This window comes from Phaenicophaeus curvirostris, chromosome 3 (genome assembly GCF_032191515.1).
Source record: "Phaenicophaeus curvirostris isolate KB17595 chromosome 3, BPBGC_Pcur_1.0, whole genome shotgun sequence".
Lineage (NCBI taxonomy): Eukaryota > Metazoa > Chordata > Aves > Cuculiformes > Cuculidae > Phaenicophaeus > Phaenicophaeus curvirostris.
The window spans coordinates 68,888,397-68,916,010 of NC_091394.1; the positions used below are offsets into that span (position 1 = coordinate 68,888,397).

The 27,614-nt window shown below is 39.3% G+C and overlaps 1 protein-coding gene across 1 annotated transcript in view; it reads right to left on the reverse strand.

Moving 5' to 3' along the window:
* Positions 1-220: 220 nt before the first annotated feature.
* Positions 221-27,614, reverse strand: part of TPD52 (tumor protein D52) — a 132,855-nt gene continuing 105,461 nt past the window's right edge. Inside the window, exon 3 of the mRNA XM_069854297.1 lies at positions 221-512. Coding sequence (XP_069710398.1) covers positions 359-512 — 154 coding nt within the window. The 3' untranslated portion in view covers positions 221-358. The remainder of the gene's footprint in view (positions 513-27,614) is intronic.

Below are 27,614 nucleotides of genomic sequence, written 5' to 3' on the forward strand. Positions count from 1 at the left end.
GAAGGAGCACCACAAGAGCAAGCTTTGGACTTCCTTCATGAAAGTACAATGTCTGAGATCAACATCCCTTTGGAATGGACAGATAAACTCTGAAATTTTCTGTATAAGAATATACAAACATTCAACTATTATTACCTACAGAAGCTCAGTTAACTTTTCTCATTTAAGTCTAAAGGCAAAGAGTTAGAAAGACGACAATAAAAACGGTGCAAGAATCAGGTACAATGTGCCTGTTGTCTTTTATTGATCTCATTATTTGCATAACCAAGCAGACAGAAACTTTTCATTGATTTCCAGAGGAAACGCTTAATTTGTCAAATTTTCTATAGTGCACAAAGTGCATTCATTTACAAGAAATTTACTCTTTTTGCTTTGTTTGCTTGCTTTCCACAAGCCCTAAGAGAACCGCATCAGCTTCCAGCAATGTTGTATCACTTGTTGCCCCCAAGAACCTAGACGTGAGTTCAAGATCCAGCAGTCTCAGGCGTACTCGGGTTCCTCTCTGATATTTTCTGTGAAGAAAAGGGGAGAGGGGAAAGAAAGTAAGTTTTATTAAGCAACAGTCTTGCATACCCTACTGCTGCTCTCCTGTCTGCAGACTGAAGTAGCAGCCCCATAAAAAACTACACGCTGCCATGAAAGTCCAACATTGTTGTAATGCATCAGCTCTCCAGCTGCTGGGACGTACTCTGTGACGCCACAAACAGCCTCGGTTGATACAATTCTGCCCATGGAAGAGCAGGCATCACCAGATTCCACTGAAGGAATGCAGGCTCTACAGAAAAGCAGTTATTACATAGGGAACTGTTTGTGTCTTCCATCAAAATATTTTACTGTATCATCTGCTAGCATGCACGTGATTATCTGCAGGACAACATATCATTAAAGGGGAGGACAAGTCATCATTAGATCACTGGTGACATTGCTTTTATCAAAAATGCATAATGCCAGCCAAGTATGGTTTATATTTCCAACTCAGGGCCTCAGGCAAGGGAACTTTTCTTGTCTCATCCCCTCCTCCAAAGAGTGAGTATCATCTGCAAGTTTTTTACTACATATAATTAAAAAGAAAGCCCGCAACTATTGTAACAAAATATTCTGCCTACGGGGTTGGGTTTCATTGTTTTACATTCTTCTTCTTTCTTTTTTTTCTTTTAAGTCAGAAGATGTGAGCGTTCAATGTGGTTTAAAAACAGAGCCTGTGTCAAGAAGGCCATGCCAAATTCATGGAAGATTTTTGAAATACCAGAATCATGTATGATGCACCTGGAGAGCTACCGATCAAAGTCCAGCAATAAAACTGAAAACTATTCCTCTTTTAAAAGTTCAAGCCCTACCAATTGTTTTCTAGTCAAAGCATAAAGAGCTGAGGAGGCCTTAAGCCTGACCACATTAGTCAAAAGCAAAAGCAAGTCTGAAACACTCTTCAACTGAAATGAGTTTCAGCTTTCTTCAGCACATTAAACCAAGATCCTTTTGGAAAACTATACATCTTAAGAAAAGATGCTGGACTTGCATATTTTTTCTATTTTCTGTCAATTCTATGTTACATTATTTTCCTGTTGCTCTTGGTTAAACCTGGGTAAGGTACTTGGCTATGCTACAGACTGCAGTGGAAGCTCATCTAATGCCTCCATTCTAAAGAAGTAGCTACATTAGGTACTTTGGTGAGCAAGTTTTCTGCCAACACTTGTCCCAACGAACGCTGTGATGATCTGCATCTTCCACACAGTGGAAATACTGCACACATTCTTAAAACCATAAAAACTCAAGTCCTTCATCTGCTAAAAATGACAGTCTTGCTCTAAATGTGGCAGTGCTGCAGTGAAGGGTACAGTTTATGTGAGGTTGTTACCTAGACAGCTGGAAAAGATCAATTCTCCTCCTTATAATTGCATTTCAAAACAGAACAGTTTCGCAATTGATAATAATTCATGAAAGCTAGCGTGCAACACTTCAGAGGAATAAGACACGGGAAAGACAAAACTAAAAGACTGTGAATAAGATCTTAAAAATAGATGGCATTTTCCAGGATTTGTTACACTTATTTACAAGAGAAAGCTCTCCAAAGTCAGAATTTTTTTCAGATAAGAAAGGGAAACGAAGAGGGAAGCTCCTCACTCTTTCTAGCAGCCAACAGCTGAAACTTAAATGAAGATGCCAGCTGACTAGTGATTATTACCATTTGGGTATGTGAGAAATCTACAGAAAATTCTCTAGCACGAACCCAACCTTTGCCTCACTGACAGCTGCAGGTTAGATGAGTTGCCTTAGCATCCAACCATAAAGTTATCCTGATCCCTAACACTATCTTTAGCATAAATTATCAGACTTTTCTGCCATTATCAGTGAGTTTGAGGAGTGCAAGTGGCATGAGAAAAGATAAATTAAAAAGGAAAAAAATAAAAAAATGGAATTCTTTGAGAAGGTAAAAGAAGACAGAGAGAAGGATATTTGAGAGAGAGAAATGGTCTATGGAAACAGAAGAGAGGGAGCTGACACCTTATAAGAAAAAACAAGGCCTGGGAAGGTACAAACGAGAGAATAGATGGTAGAGCAGGGGACAAGAAAGCACTGAAAACATTGTAGGCAAACAGTATAGAAATCAAGGAAATGGTACACAGCATAGAGTCACAGAAGAGCAAAAGGTCTCTTAAAAGACTACATAAACCAAACTTTGAGTAAGACTAAACTCAGATCTGTGAACTACAGCATTCTGTGCTGCTTTAAAAAAAAGGACGTTTTTAACCTAATAAAACTTAATACTGAAACTAGTGAGTTTGTGACAAATTTTAATGACCAGCAGTCCCTCTGACTTTTTCTCATCTCCTTCCTCCTAGAAGAAATGCAGCTTACTAGTAACGTAAAACAAGATGCTATTGTGAAAACTGACTTCAGAGTCCAGTGCTTTTCTGCAGAAGATCAAACTGAACACAGTTTGTATTGAATTAGAAGTCCTCTCCCTATTTGAGAGCACAGAGTAGCAGAGATACTGAGTTCATCTTTATAACTGAAACACAAAATATTACTTTCATCATGCAACAGTTCCTTTTGGGCTGGTTGCTATACTACAGCGGTGTTTTTTAAGTGAACAGATGAAATCGATTTTTTCTAATCAAACATTTAAAAGTGCTATTTAGAACCAGGAAAGTTCATGAGGAGAATCTGTGAAGAAGTCATACTTCTCATGATTAATACATCTGATTTAATAATAAATCAATAACCTTATGCATGACTGCCCCCATTTTAGCCTTGCGAAGACACTGCTCATCATAAAGCCTGCAGAGAACTTTCCTTGAATTTTCAGACATGACTTCAGCATATTCAAGCAATTGTATTTTCATAAAAAGAACCACAATCTTCAATGCTGCTTCAGAAACTCAAATAGATTCCAAATATTTTAATTGTACTTAATTATTAAAGGTTCCCCAGTCATAGCACATCTGCTTACAATGAGGTCCTGAAGAACATCACTCTATAGAGCTGGCACAACTGTCAATTTGTATGACTATGAACATTCAGGTTTGTGACAAATGTTCTCTACAGCTAAAATATTTTAAAATAAACAATAAGTGGAAGATGCAGAAAAAGGAGAAACATGAATACAACGTGCAGTGGTAGTCTATCTGCCACACCTAGAGTAAGAGGAAATGATAGGTTGCTCTAAGCATATTCTATCCATGAAGGTATTTGTCCTTAAAGCAGATAAAACTATCCTATGGTTAAGCAGAATCTTGAAGCAGTACCCAGGAACAAAGCAGGCATTTTATTATTTTCAGCAATGGTGTCCTATGAGACACAGGACACCAGTGCAAAAGGAAAGAAAGCATCAACTCCATTTTGCAAAACTACTCGCTTTATTTTAAGGAACAATGCTGGTATTGAAGACCATGCTATCTCATGACAATCAGCAGGAACCATTAACTTTCACCCAAGCCCCAGGCACTGTATTTCCTGAGGATGCACGTGTTTTCCTCCTACCGCTTCCTACTGCCAGGTAAGAGAATTAAATTAACTTTGAAGTAGACAAAGGTAGTTTAGTTGCATACATAAGTGAAGGTATAGGAATAGTCTACAGAACTTAAAAAATTTATTTTGCAAGTCAAGTCAAAGCTTTCTCCATTTCTATAGAATTTATTCATAAGAGCTACCAACATTAACCCTTTGGGAACATCACTTTTACATTGAAGGACTCTGCTGAACAGCCAGCTTCAGAGGTTAGAATCCTCCGGCTACTGTTGCTGTGCCATGGCCCCATCTCAGGCCAATGTTGGCAGAGCACTCACTGAAGCACCCAACAGAAACCTTCACCTGAACTTCAGCCAAGGATCAACGGGCTCCAGAAAACTTTCCCTCCATTTCTTCTGGAGGGGGCACAGCACTGGGTACAGGTGCACCTTCCTGAAATTTTAAGTTAACCTCGAGGCAAGTCAAACAGTGCTCTTTGTAATTTTTGGACTACCACAGAAAAAACATCTGAAAAGAAGCAAGATGAAAATCTTTTTTCTTATTTGAACCATAAGGCTGTACAACTGTACATCACTAACGGAATACAGAATGCAAAAGCACAGAGAAAGCATAGATCACAGCCCTCCTAGTGCTGCTTAAAGACACTTTAAAAGCAAATGCAAAAATTAGTTTATGTCCTCTTACTTTATTAGAAGTAGGGCCTTTTATCTTTGCATACAAATATCAAACTACTGTGTCTTAACTTTCAAAAAGTAGGTCTTCTCTTTGCTGAACACACATAAATACCACACTGTCCACTTCCAAACTTGAGCAACTTGGAAGCTTGCTTCTGACTGACTATATCCCTTTTATTGCAAGCTGGCCTTCTGCTAATCCTTTCACTTTTGCACTGAAGTTTTACATCTCTCAAAATCTTAATGATAAATTAAACGACACAGTCCCCCCCATCCCCAAACTTTTCAGTCAAGATTTTAAACTTGCAATTTTTAAAAAGTAATTTTATTATGTCCCCTTAAAACATAAACAAAAAACTCCAATATTTTTACATAATCCAATTGGAGGGGGAGGATATGGAATGACGTATTTAAACTCTTGTTAGCTTTCATGCAAGCTGGGAGGGGGGGTGGAAATGTTCTTTTTTAATTTAGAAGTCATTTCAGGCTACAGCAAAAGGTTTACAAAGGGAGTTAACTTGGAAAGCAATGAGCAAGTAAAAACAAGGAGGCTATAACTGAAAATGTTTTGGTTTTTTTTATCCTAATTATACCATTTGCTACCAAGGAAATGGGACAGTAGTTTTGCAGGTATGTAACTTGACATGTAGAGGAAGTACCCTCATTACTACATGGCATCAAGAATTTTATTCAAGCTCTAAATTACAGGTGTAAACATTAAAGCATTTTGTTAAACCATCCAATATTTAAAACTGCATGAGATCACAAATTAGCAAGCACTGCTTTTTCTATAAAAACTACCCAAGTTATTATTTTAATATTTAAAACAACAAACTTCGTATTCTTGGAAATAGTGCTACAAAAATAACGCAATTACAGAAATGGTTGAGTCTCACCAGGTCTTGCCTAGTATTTCCCACTAATTTTAAAAATATATTCACAGAAACCTTTTATTCTGCACTATAAAAACACAGGACTCTTATTTTGACACAAAAGGATCATTTTAGCTTATATTCGGTCTATTTTGTAACTGATTTTTAGCCTCCACTGCTTCCTTGTGGAATGATAACATGTGCATTGCAAAGCTAGGTCTGGCTACGACCATTTCCACTCACCATTCATTCCTCTGTGCCATCCGTCCCACCCCTCTCACAAGCCTGCCTGTCAGAATGGAGTAGGAAGGTAACTACTGGGTTTTAATTCCTACACTGAGGGTGTAATTTAGAGAACTTAATTTGAAGTTTTTTACTTTTTTTTGCATCATTATTTCTTCACGTCTCCTAACACATTCTAGTAATGACTTTCAAAAAATGCAATAAGAGGAATCCCTGGATTACCTCCCATACAAAATTTACTAATATAAACCACTCCAAAGACAGGATTAGAGTTGAGCCATGATACTCTCAGAGAATGCCATAAGAAGTCTCAATGTCTTTTGGTTTTGTATCATGAGAATTTCAAACTGATTTTCTCAGATCTATTATTCACATGGTTTTGTTGCAGTGCCTGAACAGAACACTTGACTCTTAATTGTTTCACTTCCTTTTTTTTTTCTGTGGAAGACATTACATTATCAAACTCAGAAACAAATACAAGAACCAAAAAGATAATGAAGTAAATTTGACCACCACTTATTGTCAAGACGTTTTGTTCACCATTCTCACTACCATTCAAATCTACTCAAAATCAACCTGTAGCTCCTCACTATTCGTACCAGAACGACAATGCATCCTCAGAGAGCAAAAAATAAAAATATTTTGAAGCATTCTAGATGTTTTGCAAGCCTACTTCAATGAAGCCTACTTCATTGTTCTCGACTTCATCAGGAAAGGGAGGCTATATAGCCAGCTTAAGGAGCTACCCTGGCACAGATCTATACAATTTTTGTATAGATCACCCCTTAAAACCTTCAGTGAAGCAGCTCAGCAAGGGCACATCACTTCCCAGAACCTCCTCACTCATTGCCAGCACACATAAAATTATTCTTCAGAAGAAATACAGATGAGACAAAGATTAGCATATTGCTGTCAAGTTGAAGGCAGCATAGTTTTACGCAGTAATCTGCATCTTGCTAAGGAGAATTTTTCCAGTGAAGTACACACTGCTCATCTAGCAACAGGGCAATGGCAATCCTACTTCCAGCAGCTCGATAGAGCAGTTGTAACACACACACAAACACCCCCTCAGTATGACCTCCTCGGCAACGCTGGAGCAAAAAGACCAAATGCTACCTTTGCATGAATAAGAGACCACAGCAGCAGTAGAACAGCAGCATGAATTCTGCAGAGAGCAGAACATGGGATGGCAAGACAGATACTAGGAGAGTGAGGAGTATTCTGGTGCCTTCCTTTCTTTAAAGGCTTTTAAAAAGAGGACAACAAACATGCATAAAATTGAATAACCACATTAAAGATCTTGATCTATTAAGCTAATAAAAAGATTTAGCTGTCTATAACTTTAAAGAAAGATAATATTGGTATTAAAAGACAGAAAACTGATGCCCAACAAATGCAAATAAGGATCACAATTTTGCCAATAATATTGATGAACCACTGGTAAAAGACTCCAAGCACTGAAGCTTTTCAGCCATTGATAGCTTCAACTGAAGAGATGTCAAAACAGCTGTGCTAGTTCAGTTCAGGGTAATCTGCTGAAATGTCACGTCTTGTGATACAGTGAAGTCCTGAGAGTTGACCTGAAGGTCTTTTTTTGCTTAAATTGTGTTCATCCATTATTTATTACCACAGCACCCTGTCATTCAAACAAAGGATGAATGCTCAAAATAGGAGTTTCAAAGCATCCCTGTTCTCTGTAATCAGACACTTCACAAAACATGCTCCAAGGTTGCTGGATGCATTTTCCATCAGAAAATGCACTTTGTTGTGACTCATCAATAGATTGCCCCTTCAGCTGTAATTGTTTCCCACTCAATTTGTTTCCCTCTTCCCAGGAACTAAGCAAGCAAACGTGCTCTTATTTTTTCTGAACATTTGCCATTTGTCACACCTCCATAATAATTTTTCAGAATATTTTTGCTCCTTGTGTCAACGTCACAGGCAGAGATGGAGACAGTCTGCTAGGTAAAAGCAGATAAAAGTCTCTCACTTCTTAGAAGCATTTAGCAGAATGCTGTAAACCTGTTTGAAACCATCAGCTTAAACAACAGTCATTGTCACCTCCGTGTTTTTGAACAACAGTGCGTAAGTAGTGCCTGTGGTGAGCATCCTTAAAACCAACAGGTGCTTTATGCACCTGAGGAAGTCTAAACCCAAACCTCACTTTGCTCTGACCACAGCTAGAGCAGAAATTTGAAATTAATACCACTAAAAGTTTGGGGATATTAGCTAGATCCTGATATATGAAAACCATTCTGGAGCACATGGAAATGCCCCTGGCCAACTGGAGCTTACAGAAGAATGCACATGCACAAACGTCACTACAGGTACTGACACTTGTGGGAAGATAACTACCAAATAGGCTGATAAGAGTAGCAGAATTTGAGGGTCACCCACCATTAAGGGGCAAAACATTATCACCATTTATGCTTATGGAGCTACCTAAAACTGTAACATACTATCCAAGTCCTGGCATCTTCCTTCTGTGGGACCAAGACCAGGGACCTTGTCAGCCTTCCATGTGTCTCCATCACTGGCTGTTGAGATGAACAGCAGCTGACTGATATGGCACGGACTTAGGTGAATGAAACATCAAAGTTTTCCTTCCTGTACCTAAAAGAAGGTAAATGCAAAGCGTGACAAAAACTACTTTATGATTGTTATGGAAAAGCCCTGAGGAAACCACAGTGAAGACATTGTCAAGCTCTCCTTTTACAATAATAATAATCAATAGCATTTGTATCTACAATAGCAGAAAAATACAGCCACATATGCCAAATATTTAAATCTAGTTCCGTTACACCTTTAGACTTTCAGTAGAATTTCTTACTTGTGAAAAACTTCTAAAAAGTAATATGCTTGCCTTCAATTCAGACAAAACTCAAAGTACTCAGTATTTACTAGAACACATCAAAAAATTCTTGCTGTAATTTTTGCTACAGGCTCTGTAAGAATCAATTTGCATTCATTAAAACTCTGGGACAGGATTGTTCCCTTTTTAGAGAAGGAATACACAGAATAATCTATATTTTAAAATGTACTTTATATCACATCAAAGATGAATGCTATAACCTTTTCTCTAAGGTGCGGTGAGGGAAGCTCTGACAAATGAAACTCGCAATACGTGGCTCCTGTCATCTAAGAACTTGTATCAGATGTAGTTATGTCACTGTTCAGTGATTTACGCCAGTTGGTTTCTCAGTCTATAACATAATACATATCGTCTAATGTGAGAGGAAACATCACTCTATAGGAACAAAATAGAAGAAATCTGAGTAATTAGTGCAAATTAGGTTTTTTGTTTAATCTATGTAATGACCTATTTTGATTTAAATACTGCTTTGTAGCTTACAAAACAGTAAAAGAAATACTGTTGTATTCTTAAATATATTAAAAATTTAGCCAATCATACTACAAAACATCAATGAAAACCACAGCCCATCATGCCACCAGAAGCCAGGCAAACTGCTTAAAAGATGAAAGAAAAGGGTACCCAAGTGGAAAAAAAATCAACAAACTCATACAAAACAAGCTCTAGCATACATTACCCTGTCCATCTTTCCACAAGTGAGCTCTATCTCAGTTCCTGTCCCTTCCCCTTCCCATACTGTGACCTTGTTTCAGCCAAATACTTTTAGCCCTCCCAATTTCAAACAGCTTCCACAATACTATTTTAGTGTTCCTCTTAATACACGTGGTCTCAAGTTTACTCTCTTTCTATGCTTACTTCATTTCTTTAATCACAACTCCTCCTCTGATCTCTTGCTGTCACCCTGAGATCTCCAGCCAGGCATTTCCATTTTTCTTTTTCTACCTTCAGAAAATCTATTAGATGCTTTTTCTTGTCCTCTCTTACTCACTGCCTCCTTGCCTTGTCCTAGTCCCAGCCCATGTATCCAGCCAACCTCATTCTCCTTTCAGTTTCTTACTCTATAACAGTTTTATCTTTCACCAATATCAACTAAGTTCAGTTGTCTTCTTTTTCCTGCAGTGTTTCTCAGTTTTTTCACTCAGCTGATTCCAGTCCCCTTGCACCAATCACCCTGGCAGGTCTCTCATAACGGATTAAAAATAGTAGGTTTTGATAATCTAGACTGGTTATTATCAAAATTCAAATCAGACTGTTCCTCCCCCTGACTGTCTGGGTAATGACACGAGCTTCAGAACAATGACAACGCATTTCAAAACCTGCCCAGACTCGGTGCTCAGCCCTCAAGCTCTGTACAGCTTGGAGAGGCTGTCACACAGGAAAAGCTTCAGCAAATTAGGATAATTCACATATTGCCAGCAGGTGTTTGCAGACACTTCTTCTATCTCTGCTCTGACGCTCTCATCTGTACTGATGGTAAGTACTATGCATGTTCTTTCTCTGCCTTTAAACTCCATCATGGCTATAAATTGGATTTATTCTGCTCTTGGGAGAGCTGGATACAGAAGATGGGTAGGAAGACTGGAAAGGCTAATCCAGCAGCAGTGAGTGCAGGTAACACTGTTACTGTAAGGGCTAGCATACAAGGACAGACAGAAAACAGAGTGGCTGGACAGATGAAGTAGATACCCTAATTCTAAGTTGCACATGAATTCAACAGTGAGTTGGAAAAAGTGCTAAAGATGGAGGAAGGCTGGGCACTAATGGTTGGAGTCTCAGAGAAAGCCTGGGAGGGGAAAAAAGGAGGAAGAACTGGATGGGCCTCTAAGACAAAAGGATCTGGAGGTTCCAAATGGCTTCCCTTCATCAATCAACCAAGACTGATGGAGCACCGCTCCTTCTCAAAGGACTGCTGAAAGTATCAGTCTCTCCCCCGAACCTCCCTATTCCCATGTTTTTCCCCAATTCTCCATTTGGTTGTTGTGCCTACACAACAGCACTACCCACATCATCCACGCTCTGGCTTGCTTAGCTCACCTCTGTTGAGAGTCAAATTGTATTTACGTAACAGTTGGTCTATAAGATGCAATGTATGCAGATAGCTCACACATCTTCAAGACACTCACTGAAGAAGTAATCAAAGTTTTCAGCTAAAAATATCTGACAGTATCAAAACTATGGTCTGACAAAGCTATAAGAGGATAAAATGGGATCTTGCAAGGAGCAAAACACCACGATAACAACAGATTATGAACCTATTTCCAGTGCACACAAATCATCTTGAAGCATCACTGAGTGCAAATCTAGACTATATGCATGCACCTAAATACCAGAGAACATTACCCAACAATTTAAGGTATGTCAAGTAATACTTAAGTTTCAGTTACTTTTTATTGTCCATTTAATCTGAATGCCCCAAGAACAATCTCAGCTGCTTATGTTATAAATGAACAATATGGACTAGCACTGAAGAGACCTTTTGATGAAAAAGAGGTCATGGTGCTCCTGTAAAAGGGACATTTTCAGATTTGGTCAGGAACATTTCTTTGTAAGCTAACACTTGCATTATTCATTCAAATGGCTTTCACAGTTAATAAAAGCCTATTCAGAGACAACATGAAAATCTTACTGGGGAGTGGTGCCTTAAAAACACAACCATTTGATGTTGTCAGTTTTCAAGAACTGGCAGGGAAAAGTGTGAAGCATGGGGAAGGCTCTTCTCTGCAGAATGCCCTGCACCTGTAACAGAAGAAAATGTCCTGACCAAAGGCAACAGAAGAGAAGGAAGGGCTTCCAAAGGAAACTGGAGAAAAGCTTAGAGTAAGTATAATCTAAGCAATTCAGTGAAACTGGAGAGACAAAAAATAGGCCTCAGGGATGAGAAAAGCTTACTTTAAGAACAGCAAAAAGTAGGTGCATTCATGACAGCAGAACTACATGCAGGATATGGAGTACACCTGGAAGCTGAACCAGCAACAATTGCCATGACACTGAACCACCTTCCTGATCCAACTATTTGGCCCATAACGATTTTATCGTCTTCTGGTCAACAGCGAAATACTGATCAGTTCTCATTAAACACAACACACAAATGTGTACTGAGAAAACACATACCAAATAAAGCCGTGGCTTTTTTGTTTTTTCCTAGATGTGGAAATATAGAAACTCCACAGATCATTATGAGGAAATCAGAGACAGATAAAAATATCTAGGGAAAAAAGAGGAAGGAATAGCAATTTGTCATTAAAGAAACAAATGGAGAAACAAAATAGTTAATGGTTATCATACTTTCTCCTTGATAGTCTCACCTCCAAATTCTCCCTAGAAGCAGCTCCTTCAAGGAATCTTTTATCTATAGCACCTTTTTGGCCTTTCACATTAGAACATATTTATTACAGATGCATAAAACTGCCAACCAAAAGATTTGAAGTCATGATAAAATCTGTGAGTATTTCAGAAATGGAGATAAAAAATAACACTGTATGTACAAAGGGAACTTTAATCGAGACCCCATGTTACAGAGTCTCTGTTTCTCTTGCTTGGTACAGTCAACAATAGAAAAGCTGGATTCAGAACTTCAGGTTAGCAACATCATCAACTATGCCCAAAGAAGCACTATGTTTTTTGGTAGGCTGTAGCACAAGAAACTATTTGAAAGAGCTGTTTCCTTTTCAGTATGAAAGCTAAGGCAGACACTTCATGCTATTAGTTTCAAATTTTAAGCTGTTTTCTTAGAACCATTATATAGAAAACCCAGAACAGACATCCTAAAAATTATTTAGAAGAAGGCATGAATTGTATCAGATCTTCATACAACTGAAAAATGAAGAGCTGAAAGCATGACAGCTCTACCTTCAGAGTCAGACCACTGTTGTTAGCTCATCGAATCACTGCTAAGACTTCTCCTCAATGCAGCAGAACCGCTGCACGTGCCTGGGACAAACCCCATGACCATCCAAACTATGCCAACCATACCTTGTATGACTGCTTGCCAAGGAGAGAGTGTTATTAGCCAGGCTTGGCTCAAACAATTCACTGCCCACAAAGCTACTTTAATGTACTGTCTCTACTGAGGAAAAAAACCCACAGTAATCCAACAATACATTACGATACTTTCCCATCACTGCAAAAATTCCCACCACAGGCAACACTTTGTCTCCAACAAAGAAGCCTCACATTCTGCGCCTGCGAAAAAACCTATCCATACTGTAGGGATGCCAAGAGGAACATCTGTGTGCTCAGAAGGACACAAAACTGGCTTTTTGTGTGCGTGTGTGTGTGCCTGGGTGAAAGAGATGGGGGCGGGGAGCTCATGGACAATAGCATGTGTGACTGCCTGGCAAGGAAATGCTCTTTCATTCCCTTCCTCCTTCCTTTTAATTTATTTTTTAATTTGAACAAGGGAGTCAAACAGCCACAGCAGTTATCAACTACTTCTCCAAGTCCAAGTTTCTCCCCACGTTAGTAGCTTCTGCTGGACTTATTTTCACCAGAAAGGATTTCTTTAGGTATTAAACACATGTATCTACCTTTCATCAAATAATCTGAAGATTCTGGGTCTACTTTTCCCTTTATCACAAATTATTATAACTAATATAGATCTCATTGATTAATTGTGGAACTACAGATAGTAAAATGTCTCCTGCAACACGGATGCCTTCCCAGGCTTTGATTATGAATGAAGTGAAGTTTAAATAAGGAGGAAAAAAAATCAGACAAAAAAAGTACTATACAAATACTGCTGCCTTTTGAAATGTTGGTTCATCACTTGGAGAGCAGCGTAAGAGAATGTAAACCAGGAAACTTGCGCTACCATGAAATTAAAACTGTAAAACAATGAAAAATAGTCTAATGGAAGCAAGTGATTACAGAAAGACCTTCTACAAAGAAAGGGAAGACCACTGCTTACCAATGAGCATTTATATGTTGTTTCTGTAAGACTTATTTAATCAACTGTTTAAATAATCCAACAACTCTTTACTCTTGGATTGAAAAATGCTGTTTTCTCCTCCACTTCCGAAGGTACTTTCTAGTTATGGGACTGTCCTGGCCCAGTGACATTTAAATATATTCAAGTTCCTGGCTACATGCAAAAATCAGAGGAAATAAATTCTTTTTCTGGAGTTATGCTTACTAATGCCATATCCTCCTTTTCTTCCTGCCCAGTCTTCAGCTGCTCTTTCCAAGCCTGTGTGGTGCAATCTAATCATCTGACAGAGACTATTAACTCAGACTGCTTCATGCCACATCTTTCATGCCAGCGTTACCTCTGAAACTGTAAACAAGCGGCCCAGGCAATCAATTAGCAGCAACTTATCTGTTTCCCCAAATATTTGTAACTCTCTAACCAAGGGTCTGAAATTACATCTCCTTCCTTTGGAAAAAGGAGCCAGGAGATGGAAATCTGGAACAGTGCTCAGCTTTTCAGTTAGCCTCTCAAACACTCATCTTGCTGGGAATGTGCTTGAGCAAAACAGGCAGGTTGTGACATACCTACTGCACACCAGACGAAGAGTACGACATTGGCTGCTTGCAGTGTGCACTGTTACATTTGTGCACCTTCTCCACAGAGGAAATGGAGTTACAGGAGCTCCTACAACTCCTGTCCACAGGGAAAGGGAACAAACCAGCTGGATCATCTGGGAGAGGTGTCCATGGCATTTTCTTCTGGATTTAGAGACACCTGTCCCACACTTCCACTTCAAGAGGCTCGTTGCAGAGAGGGCTGAACTCGGGTACACAGTGTTCAGCTCTAATAGGGCTCCCTGGGTGTGGAAGCAGTCCAAGCACCTTTTCCAGCCAGATCTTGACTACCAAACCATGCAGATCTAAACCACTTCTCTATGGTGCCAAATCTGATATGGCTGCACTAGACTCCCAATATCAAGACCTCCAAGGGGGTGGCTATGCAGGAGTCTGCTAAGAACAAGAAAGGTTTTTTAGCTCTTGGTTAGCTCAGACTGCCAAATCTACACTGATTACACATCTCTGCACTGGCCTCCAATTTCCAGAAGGTCTACTCAGCCAGGTCTAATGCTACCTGAATTGGAAGAGTCAGTTCTAGTTCAGCGTTGCACTTAAGCTAGTATGTCCTGCTGGAATCTGGGATGCAAAGGGTTATGACACAGCACTGCAAGAAACTAGCCTGTGTCTGAAGGTGCCTGAGGTGAGTGGGTATCAAGACCTCCTGATGACAGCATGGGATCACTTGGGTGTCCTTCCTAGTCCATCCTGCAATACCTATGAAATGCTGGCAAATGGAATAAACATTTCCACCCCAATCACCTTGGAAAAGAGGTGATGGCAAAGAATCGAGTCCAAACTAGGACTTATTTTGATAAAGCTCAACTGAATACTTGAGGAAAGCATTTACTTGAGCTTAGTACTTTGTGAAAGAAAAATGTTTCACCTTTTCTATGCATGAATAAGAATTAAATAAAAATAGATGTTTAATACCATCTCTGTGCATATACAGGCAATATATTTTAATTCTCAGTTGACAGTATTCAGTGAAACAAGTTGATTTAAAAGCTCATAAAAACAAGGTAAAAATGGTGGAATCAAGTCATATGTAAGAAACATGATTTTTATAGAATTTTCCTTTTTTTCCCCCCTCGTTGTTACTGCCGAATCTTCAACCCAGTTTGGGAGTGTGACTGTGCTAGATTTTGTGCAAAAATGTACAAACAGGAAATCCTGAAATATTTGCAAACCAGTGCTTGGATTCCCTAAGAATTCTGGCCCACGTCATTGACATGGATAAGCAAATTTCCGTGGGACTCCACATACAGCTATGCAATACACCTTCTCAAGTGGCTGCTGAGTTTAGACTAAAAAAAAAACCCAGCCACGATAATGAAGATTGGATAGAACAAAATAAGGAGGCACTATCTCTCATCTGCTGGACTTCAGAGCAGTAACACCTGCATTTCTACTCTACTTTTCATTTTTTTTCCTCCAAACTCTAGGAGTTAAACTGACACTCCCCGTCCAACTGCCTTCAGTACTCCCCTTCTCCTTATCAGCATTTATCTGATTTTTAAGAAACCATCATCAAAGGTTTCTCTAGCAGGTGTCAGAGGACATAAGCATTCAGTGTGAATATTTCTGCCCAGTTAATGCTCATAACTCCTAGAAGACCAGGCATCTAGGCCTATATCCTGTATTACGGGAGTGAAAAAGGGAAGCTGTTGATGTTGTCTCATTTTCTCTCCGAGACATACCACTGCTGTACATTTTACATCCAATCCTCGATAATATGCAAAACTTATTGAAACTCTGTGTTGTGATCTCCTTAATTTATCACTGCAGTTCCTCTACAGTGCCTCCAAGCCCCAATCTTCTAGCCCTATTACCAAACTGCTCACAACTGCTTAGAGAGAGAACTGGGGTTGTTTATCCTGGACAAAAGGGGAGACCTTTGTCACCGTCTACAACTAACTGAAAGGAAGCTGTAGCGAGTTGGGTGTTGGTCTCTTCTCACAAGTGACAGGCAACAGGACAAGAGGGAATGACCTCAAGTTGCACCACAGGAGGTTCAGATTAGACATGAGGAAAAATCTCTTCACTGAAAGGCTGCCCAGGGAGGTGGTTGAGTCACAGTCACTGGCGGTATTTAAAAGATGGGTAGACAAGTGCTCAGAGATATGATTTAGTAGTGGACAGGTACAGTTGGACTTGATGATCTCAAAGGTCTTTTCTGACCAATTACATGATTTAAGAAAAGAAGAGTACACATCTCCTTTGTATGCAGTAATTCTACAAGGGTCTTGAGTTGTTCAGTCAGAATTTATTTGCACTGTGACTCTGAAACATTTCCCCAGATTATCCACAAAATCACAGGGACAGACTTCAAGCCCCCTCCATCATTCTTCTTTTATCTGCAAAATACTTTACTGAACATTTATGCTTATATTCTTAAAACCACTGAAAATGTATTTCAAGACTCTAACGATTTCAAACACTCATAAAATGCCCTATGAATTTCTGTAAAAATAGGAAAACATTCTACGGCAAGCTGAAATGGGATGTGTGGTACATTCACCTTTGGTATCTTACAAGTAAGAACAAGTTTTGTATTTTAATAGGTTTTGAAGATGTTCAGGAATAGTAAACTAAAAACATCCTGCCAGTGAATTAGTGCAGAATGAGAGTGGTGGCACACATGAACAGAACAGAGTGGCCTTGGAAATATTTGCAAAGCAGATCAGCACATCCACCCATCACCCTTCCATACACTACTCCAGGTTACATAAGCCTTTGTTGTCCATTTTTAACTTTTCACTCTCTTCTTCTTTCCCCAAGCTCCCCTGAAAGCCTCAACTCCTTTAACTTACCACCCTCAGACTCCTAGGAATTGTGCTGTAAAGAGCTGTGGTAGAGTCCATGCATGCGCTGTCTTTGCTGTGGTGAATTACTTCAACAGAGCTGAACGAAGAGGCTGCACTCATTCACAGTTCTTATTTTTGTTCTGTCCTGCGTGTATCAGGGATCTTGGGTGACTATGAGACTCCTTGGTCATACTCACCCAGCACAAACCTGAGCTGCTGAAAGGGCAGCCTGAGCCTTCTTCCCATACCTGACCACTCCTGATGACACCGTTGCAACAGGGTAAGCTCTCTGGCTGCCAGTCACCTCAGCAACTGGATCAATTTAAAGACCAGTAAAAGCAAAAAAAAAGGCAGTTTTCTTCCACATCAGGTCCCTGACCCTGCTGTAAATACAGCTGTGCAGGGGAGATGGCCAGTGCAAGCATCTGAGGATAATGCCAAAGTGGACCCTGCTTCTTCTGCTCACAACAGAAGACAAGGCCACAAAAATGATTTGGGATTCTTCCATCTCTCTGTCTACCACTGACAGGGAACCAGTTAGATGAAGAACAGGATAAAAGACAACAGCCTTTGCATTTGTATCATACTGGGAGGAATTTCATTAAAACAAATGAAAACCAAAGAAAATTTGGTTTATAGGCTTGGTATGAAAAGAGCACCTGAAATGTTACAAACTAGTCTTGTAATAAAGGCAGTCCTTGGCTTAAACACCAACTTTGTACCGAAGGATTCAGTAATATCAATAAAACAATGAATGGGTTTGTCCCAATCAATGTTCAAATAAGCCTGATCATTGAAAAGGGAACTACTTATCGCTTTCATCCATCTCAGAAGTTGGTGCTTGTGGTTATATTTGTTAGAAATACTAAGATCTCAAGACTGCTTCCATACCTTTTACTTCTCAATCTTTTCTTTCTCTCTAATCATTTAAGAATTTCAGCTCCTGCTATTGCTTACCTCCTGGTGGAGTATGGTAAGACGCAATTAATCATGATAACAAAATCCTATTCTCGTTTGTGAGTAAAACTAATTGTGGTACAGTATTTCCTTTCCACCACCTTAGAAGGTGCCTTGCAGCTTTCCCACAGTATCGAGTTCCCAATACATGCACACACACACACAGAGCGCCTAGGTGACGACTCATTCCAGCTTTGCCTACCTTTTCAAACAAACTTCTCCAAACAATCTATTATCTGCATTTTAAATGGAGGTGAAATTCTACCACTCTCTCTATGAAAAGGACAGGGAGGTTTATTGTACTCCACAAAAGATTTAAGGAAAGTATTGACGGTCCAGGCAATCTGTAATACTCTAGGGGTGAAAGGAATTGTTCTGAGGGTTTTCTCACACAGGGAAAAGTTAAAAAATACATGTAAACGGTTTTGCCAATTAATGTGTCAACTCCATTAAAATATTTTATCAACTCGGAAAGAACTTAGTTATGCTTTTTAAAAGATCATGCCTCTAGTAAAATGTTTTTGAAGCCAATGGTGTTATTTATAACAATAATGACCACATAAGACAAAACTAGGCTTTCAGTCACCCGGGTCAAATTCAATTGCTCTTATATACCTGTGAAGAAACTCAGATTACCTGGGTGATAAAACACTCACAGAGCCCAGACCACAGTTGAGCACCAGGAGGCAGGTACAGGTTTTTGTTGTTACAGGACTCATCTTCAGTACCTGCTCAGCCATTTATCACCTGCACAAATTTAACCTGCAACCAGGACAGAGTGTACATCCTTCCATGGAGAGATATGTGTTCAGCACTGTTACACTGCCCCACCACAAGCTTATGGACTGAAACCTTAACTCTAACTCCAATAAGGCTGACAATATTCAGCACTCCATCTGTTTACCCTTTCATCTGTGGGCAGACCAGGTTTCTGCAAATCAAATAAACATAGTAATATGACATGACAAAACAGGAGTAATTGATTAAACACTACAATAGCACTTTTTGCATGGGAATCACTTTAATATATGAATTGTCCTATTGTTTAAAATAAATAAATAAAACAAAAAATATACTTAAATTTTAACATATGAAAAGTAAGATCTATTTAACATAGGATTTCAGCAACAACTCACACTCAACACCCAATAAAACAGCAAATAAATGCAAGAGTGACAGCTTTGCTTCATCAGCTGCAGTAAAAATAATAAAGAAACTAAATAAGCTTTTCAGTTCAGTTAGCACTGCAATTACTATTAGACAGGATTTGGAAATCCCTGGCAGGGTACTTAGATTTGTCTGTACACTGCACTCTGCTCCCCAAGAGCAATTTTTGTGGCCAAGAGAAGCAGCATCATCATTTCTGAATGGCAGCTGGGGACCAGCAGGATGGCTCTCCCCTGCAGAGCTGGGGTCATGGTAAGAAGACAGCAGCTACCACAACATCGCTGCTGCAATGACAACAGTTAAGTGGCTCAAGGAAAGACCAAGATCTTCCCCAAGTGAACTGTTAATTCCTCACACTCTTGTCAATAATGACATAGAAAACAGATTTAGCTCCAAACAACTATTTCAGTGGTTTTCTTCCAGCTTTATCAGGCACGTTTCCAATGTTTCAGCCTTACTTAAGAAACCAAACTGATTGTGCTGGAGGGACTGGAGAACAGATCGGGGAAATATTTACTGAATGTTCCTGGAATATCATCATCATAGCCTGCATGTCAAATACATGGTCATCTCATCCATCTTTGTGATGGAAAAAGAAGAACTCATAATACTTGTGTTGCTTGATATTGCAGTATAAGGACCACTCTGACTACAATCTACATTTTCTTTTATGTTGAAATGTTAACAGCTGCTAAGGTAAAACTGGACTAAAAAATGTCTCCTATTACTAATATGCTGTAGAAATTTGTCCTCAGAAGTTAAAACAAAAATTAAAAAGGAAGGACTAATCAAATCATAGAATTTAATATTCAAACTCCTGGGTTTTTCCTTAGTTCATGCCTGGAATGTTGCTAAGGAAACATTTCACAGCAAACTGCTCTACACAGTAATTGCACAGGCTGTGCAGTAACATTCAGGTCAACAGTTTGATTTCAAACACAGGTAACTAAAATGCATCCCCAACAAGACTAAAAATATTTACATTTTTCATTGTAGCAGTCTATTAGCCTTAAAGATGCCATCCTCCAATACCAGGGAGGAAGACTCTGTTGTAACTCAAGCTGCTAGAATTTGTCATAATAAGGGATGGAAAAAACCCAAACTCTAAGTTAATAGCTTCAGCATTTTTAATACTTATTTCCCAATTTCGACTCTAAATACCTCCTATGAAATGATCAATTGATACATTTGTTGATAACAAGATATCTTGAGTTTCTCTTTCTGGAGTCAACTGTTTGTTTGAGTGCACACGTAAGCGGTCAAGAAATGACAGATTTTAACTAAACTACAATGTCTGTAGGCTTGTACCAAATACTGCTTTGTGCTAGTGATACTGGATGTTCACGTTTTTCTTTTTTTTATTTTTCCTTAACATTTTCTAGCTTGAACAGAAAACAACCCAAGTACAAAGCTGCAAGTAGTATATTCATTCTTCAGTAAAAAACACTTTTCTTCATAGCACAGATGACAAAAACAGGAAATCAGAGGGCTAAAAGTTGAGAAGGCACATCTTGAGGCTGCTTCTTGATAAAAAAGTGCAAGATCATGGTAAGCCAGAAAATACGTATTTACTCAAGTTACATTTAGCAAAGCCTGCTAGTAAATTGTTTTAGAGATAAGATTGACCAACTCAGATTCTTCCAACAATTATTGGGCAAATGGAAAGGAATGAGAGCTAAGAAAATGAAACTGAGGTGGCAGAATCAATTCTGGGCAACGGTTCCACCAGTTACATCAGCCAAATGCTTCCCATCTCACTCCTAATTATTTCATGACCATTTACAAAAGAAGTTGAGCAGATTACTTTTAAACTATACTTATGAGTATTTCTCATCCATCTTGGTCACTTCTAAGGAAACACAAAATCTTAGAAAAAAACCTGTATTTTACACAATAGAGGATAAAGATATTTATTCCAGGAATTCTGATGTGTTTACTGGCACCTACTGCATCGGTAAGCTATTTTCTACTGTGCTTAGAATCATAGAATCACTAAGTTGGAAAAGACCTTTGAGATCATCTAGTACAATTGTGCCTGTCCACTACTAAATCATATCCCCAAACACTTCATCTACTCGCTTTTTAAATATCTTCAGGGATGGTGACTCAATCACTTTCCTGGGCAGCCTTGATAACCCTTTCAGTAAAGAAGTTTTCCCTAATTTCCAATTTGAGCCTCCCCTGGTGAAGTTCGAGGCCATTCCCTCTCATCCTATCACCTGTCACTTGGGTGAAGAGATGAACACCCACCTCTCTATAACCTCCTTTCAGGCAGTTGTAGACAGTATAGCAGACAGTTTTGAGACAACCATCTCAAAAGCAAGTCTTCTTTAATGACCAGTCACCTCTTAAATGCTTGACCAAAACCAGAAAAATTAAAGGGAGACTTTCAGTCTTACATTTTACACTAAAGGAGGTTACACCTGACAAATGTTTATCTAACTTGTTTTTAAGAAACCTCTGTGAAAGGAAGGGGTTTTTTAAACAGGCCCTAGGTAAGCTCGCTCAGTTCAACCATCCTAACAGTTGAATTTATTTACCTAATATCTGAGATAATTGTCCAAGCAAATTTTCTAAATGAAGTAAAATTTTTTATTTCTTCAGCAAAGATCAACAGATAGGATTGAATCATTTTCTACACTGGAAATATGTTTCAAATACATACACAAATTATTTTCATATTGAAAGGAAGATACAATAAATAATAAAATACAAGACTCCCTTTACTGCTTTGTTAATTCTGGTATTTATGACAAGAAAGAAATCTGTAAGAAAGTCAAGATGGTAAAAACAAGCTTTCAAAAGCTGAAGATGAGAATGAAGTTTCTCCAATGTTGTCAATTCAGTCTCTTCGGAATATTATCATGTTTTATTCAACATCACCATTTTTACTGCTATAGGAAGCACACCACAAACCACAAAAAAAAAAAAAAAGAGACAAATTTTTCTAAATCCCAGGACAGTTTTCTCTCTTCCCTGATAAGAATGGCACTACTACTAGCTGTTACGCTTGGCATTAGCAGAAATCACCCTGTTCAAACTGCCTATTGTCCAACACACACAAAAAAAAGTTCCCTGAGTCTCTAACCATATGACTGATGACCAGCACAGTCAGTAAACAAGGGACTATGAAATCTAGATCATTCTTTTTTCTGTCCAGGAGAAATAAAACAAGGAGTTGTCTAAAAATCAGCATTTCTTCCCCACTTACTACTCATCATCCTTGCCCTGGGCTGTCAGACATGAGTTTCTGCTATCAGAGTTGAAGTTGCCTTTGGTCTGGGAGAAGAGTCAGTAGACACTGAAGGGTACCAGAAATAATAGACAGTTGTCTGGAGATGACCATTGCTTGGAGAAGCTCATGCATCCAGAGATCCTCACCAGAAGCACCTATAAAATCTCTGTATGTGTCCAAACACTTACTAGCTTAGCTCAGTTTATGTGCATTATCAAGCAAGTAGCACAAGGCACGTCCCAAGTGAAGGGGAGGTCAGATTTCAAGGTTTTGCCCATAAGCAGGGCAGCATAACAATTCCATAAAAAACACCCACAGCAGTACTTCCAGAAATGCTTGAAACATTTCTGCAATGCAGAAAGTAAAATAAACCAGACTCAAGGAAAAATGACAATGAATAATTTAATTCCAAGCCTTCAAAATCCAACAGATTTCATCACAATGACTAACAGGAGATACAAAACAGCATATGAGGCAAGTTCACTTTGCTTGTACCACAATCAGTTTTGCCTACATAGTATAAACAGATGTATTCATTTAACAATTGCCTGCTAATAATAAACTGCTCTGAAGAGTTGCTTTGCTATGGGAACAAGCACCCCACATCAAAAGAACCTCATTTGTACATCAAAGGAGAAATTACGCTCAATAATAATGTTTCTTTGAATTGCCACCTAAAAACAGCACAGGACACACTTAACTTTTGGTCTGAAGTCTTCTGAAGGGAGAACAGATTGTCATTATAGCAAAAAAAAAAAAAAGAAAAAAAAAAGAAAATACTCCAGTTACTGCAAATATCATTGGAAAGAACAGAAACTAATTTTAACTGTGGCGTGAGGAGGTGGGTGTGAAAAAGAGGAAGACTACTTCTCACACGTACTCCAAAACCTCTTAGCAACATCAAAGGGAAGCACACCACGTTTTTCCAAGAGGTGTTTGTTTATGCTCCAAGAGTGGCTTATGATGCGTAGGACTCCCAGTTGCATGGAAGAACATGCTCCCATCAATACTGAAATCCTCTCATGCTTTCTTATTCCCTCGTCAAGCACCCCCTTTATTCCACTAGCCGTATATGAAAGCTTGCTAGAGACTGAAGAAGTGCACAGTACCGCACCACTGAAGCCTGCTTTGCCCACTCCGAGCAGAATATTAAATATCGCCTTGCTTGCCCTCTCTCAACTGCTCTCCTCTTTCAAGATACACTTTGGTGCTTTCCGCAGAATTTTGCTATTTCATACAACACTGTCCATGAAATCTGAAGTAGCTTAGGCTTTTTGTCATTTACTGATGATGGCATGGCTTTATGTCACACACAGTACTTTGAGGTTTTTCCCAAATCCCCATTCTTGTCCACTTCTAAGCCTTATGTTACTTTAGAATTTGACAGGAGGAAGTTTCACATGGACAAGGCTTTCCAAACCCAAGCTGCCACTGGCTCTTGATGGCCAGATGAAATACAGCAGAGTAGAGCTTTCTGCTTTCAGCTATCAAAGGCTGCACAAACCATAACGTAAGCTCTCATTCTTTTTATCTAAATAAGGGCAGAAGTAAAAGCTCCAGGTTCAAACTCATTTTAGTCTTTAAACCACACAGAAGTACTCTGAACAAACAGCCAAGTGCTACAAGAGAGGATAGACAGGCAGTGCTTTCCATTTTACCTCCATGTGTATGAAAATCACAAAACAATGTTAAAACTTATGCGAACAGATCCTAACACCAACTGCACAATTAAAAGAGATGTTACAAGATTTTAAATTCAGTACAAAACTTCAAATCAATTGGTTAAAATTAAGCAATAAAAACATTTCTGCTTAAAAAAGAAAAACCAGCAAGTCACACAATTACTTTGTCGCCAATCTAAACCCATAAAATGCAGAAGAAAAAATGGTAGCTAACGTCAATGTACTCAATTACTTCCATTAATTGTTTACACTTCCTAATGAAATCAAACAGTTTCGCAGCCCTAAGCAATATAGCTTAGAGATGAAAAAGCAGGCCATACCCTCCTTGTTTTGAAGTCTCTCCACTCTTATGAGCTGCTCCTAGTAGGAAACACCCTTCCTCCAGCTGTAAGGACAGTCGAGCAGCTGCCTTAATAACCAATGCCAACTTCACATATTAATACATAAAAGCAGCTGCCTGCCTGCCTGCCTGCCTATGCAGCTGAAGGAAAAGTGCTGGAGGCACAGGCCAGTATCCAATACTGGCACTGGTTGCAATGGCAGCTGCTCGGTTCATACATCTGCAGGAAGAGTGCTAGGTATCAGAGGAGAAACGGAAGATGGAATGGCTCAAATTGTGTAATCATAATTCCCAGAATTTATAATAGATACTTGCATCCTTAATCTCTGATCTTTTGCTGCCCATTTATGAAGTAGGATAAATATGGGATGAGATGCCTCTCTGCTCACAGGATACTGAAAAATTAAATTCGTGACTGTGAAGTGCATTAAAATAATGATATCATACCAGTGCCAAAATGGAACGGGGAATTCTATCTTCTTTGTGAACTATGCAAAGCACGGCACAGCACTTCATTACATAAATGCAATTTGCTCAATGAATTAAACAATATTAAAGCCTTAGAAAAATTTAAGCTGAATATGAAGCATGGACAAGCAACTTAAGCACTCTTCAACTTCTGGGTGCTAGCTAGATTTTGTAAACAGCTATAAGGATCTTTCTTCTTTGGTTGCTTTTCAAGCACGTTTCTGCCTGAGAAAGGAGTGCACGTATACACAATGCATACACACCAGAAAAACATGCTCTGGTTTCCCGGCTTTGACTCCACAGGCATATGTAGCAATCTATACTTCACTTATAACATAAATACTGTATGCTCTTTATAGCACTTTTGGGAAAAGCAGTCTTCGATATTCTGCAGCAGACAGTGAACATTGAACAAGCTACGTTCTTAAATTGGTAGAGAAATTGCACGTAATCACTAGCACAAGGGTCTATAGAACCCTTTCCTTGTTGAAATGGCAACTACAGGGCTAGTAGAACCAACTCTTTGAGTTGGAAGTGGAGAAGTGGGAAGAACACACCATGAGCGAGTGAGCTCTGTGGACTGCTGTGAGAGCAACCCATGGCTGCTTGGTGACCCATCACATAAGCTACTTCGGCTTCTCTTGTTCCCAGGAGTAGGGGAGTGATTGTGCCCCTGTACTCAGCGCTGGTGAGGCTGTACCTTGAAAACTGTGGTTTGGGCCCCTCACTATAAGAATGACATTGAGGTGCTGAAGCATGTCCAGAGTAAGGCAACGAAGCCGATGAAGACTCTAGAGCACAAGTCTTATGAGGAGCGGCTGAGGGAACTGAGGCTGTTTAGTATGGAGAGGAGGAGGTTGAAGGGAGACCTTATCTCCCTCTACAGCTACCTGAAAGGTGGTTGGAGTGAGGCAGGTATTGGTTTCTTCTCCCAAGAGACTGGCAATAGGATGAGAGGAAATAGCCTCTTTCTTTGCTGACAGCATGGTGAAGCATTGCAACAGGCTGCCCAGAAAATGGTGGAGTCACCATCCCTGAAGGTGTTCAAAATATGTGTAGACGTGGCACTTCAGGACATGGTTTAGTAGGCATGGTGGTGCTGGGTGTTGGTTGGCTGGGACAATCTTAAAGAACTCTTCCACCCTTAATGATTTTATCATTCTATGATCTGCCGACAGGAGCCTCTTCAGGTCAAGTCCCACAAGAGGTGATGTTTTCTTCCCCAGTGCTGATACCACAGTGTAACACCTTAGGCTACTACTGAAAGATATCGTATTTCATAGGAAATATTAACATTCACTCACCTACATCCTGCTCAAGAATACCATTGCTGCAGATAAAGCAGCACAAATATAAATATTAACAGCTATATACAAGATGTCAGTGAGCAGATAACCATGTTTCTGAGTAACCACTGCCCAAATACAGTGCAATAATTCCACTGAAATGCCTGCCCATCAAAATTTCTCAAGGGATAGAGACCAGGCATAACTACCAAATGGCATAACTAAAGAAGCTCACGTGGACTTTTTGGGTTTCAATATCCTCCATCGATCTTTTGCCTTCCAAACTAAGGCTGTAACTGCATATACAGCACAAAATGTACATTTAAATTACCAGTACCATGATGTATGCCTGCAATGCACTGTTTTAGTACCAAATAAATAGTATAAATTGAATGAACTTACAAGGACAGATTGTTGTTGTGCTGGTGGCTGAGTTTCCATGTTTCAGAACTGAAGCACACAGTAAACAAACCCCTCACGCTTCTCATTACAGGTCCAATTATACATAAAACTCTGGCTGATAATTAGTGCTTCCTACTCAATAAACTGTCATTCACACAATATTCTAATGAAAAGGAATCTATCAGTGTGACATGCTGCATTCTTATCAATACCTTATGTACAGAGGTAAAATTAATTCACTACCAATACTGTAATCTTCCACTCTTCTATTAGTCAATGATTTCTTTTCTCCTCTCCAAAACTCTGGTAAATGAAGAAATTCTTGTGATTTCTTCTGAAAATGTTAAATTTCCCTCCTTCTGGGATACATAAGCTGTGTTGAAAGCCAGTGTACACTGGAATAGATGAGGAAATAAAAAAAGACCTCTCAAAATATCTCCAAATCCAAAGATTTCAAGCAAATGAGGAATGGCAATTTACACAAGCTAAAATGCAACATCAGTGGTGGCCAGCAGATCAAGGGAGGTGACTCTACCCCCCTGCTCTGCTCTTGTGAGAGCCCCACCTGGAGCACTACATCTAACTTAAGTCCCCCACACAAGACAGATATGGACCTCTTAAGTGGGTGAAGAGGAGAGCCTTGAACATGGTCAGAAGGCTGGAATACCTCTCCCATGCAGAAATGCTGAGAGTTGGGGTCATTTTAGCCTGGAGAGGAGAAAGCTCCAGGAAGACTTTATTGCAGCCTTCCAATACAAAGAAAGAGGGAGAGAGACTTTTTACCAAGGCCTACAGTAATAGGACAAAGGGCAATGGTTTTAAACAGAAAGAGGGTAGACTTAGGTTGGACATAAAAAGAAAAAGAAATTTACGAAGAGGGTGGTGAGACTCTGGAACAGGTTGCCTAGAGAAGAAGTGGATGCCTCATCACTGGAAGCATCCGAAGTCAGGTTGAACAAGCCTTTGAGCAGCCTGGCCTAGTAGAAGATTTCCATTTGGCAGTAGGTTGGAGTAGATCATCTTTGAAAACAAACCAAACCATTCTGTGATTCTCTGAGCAAAACATCAGACTCAAAGAGACTGCCAACACACACCAGTGCCATGAAAAAGATGATTTCCA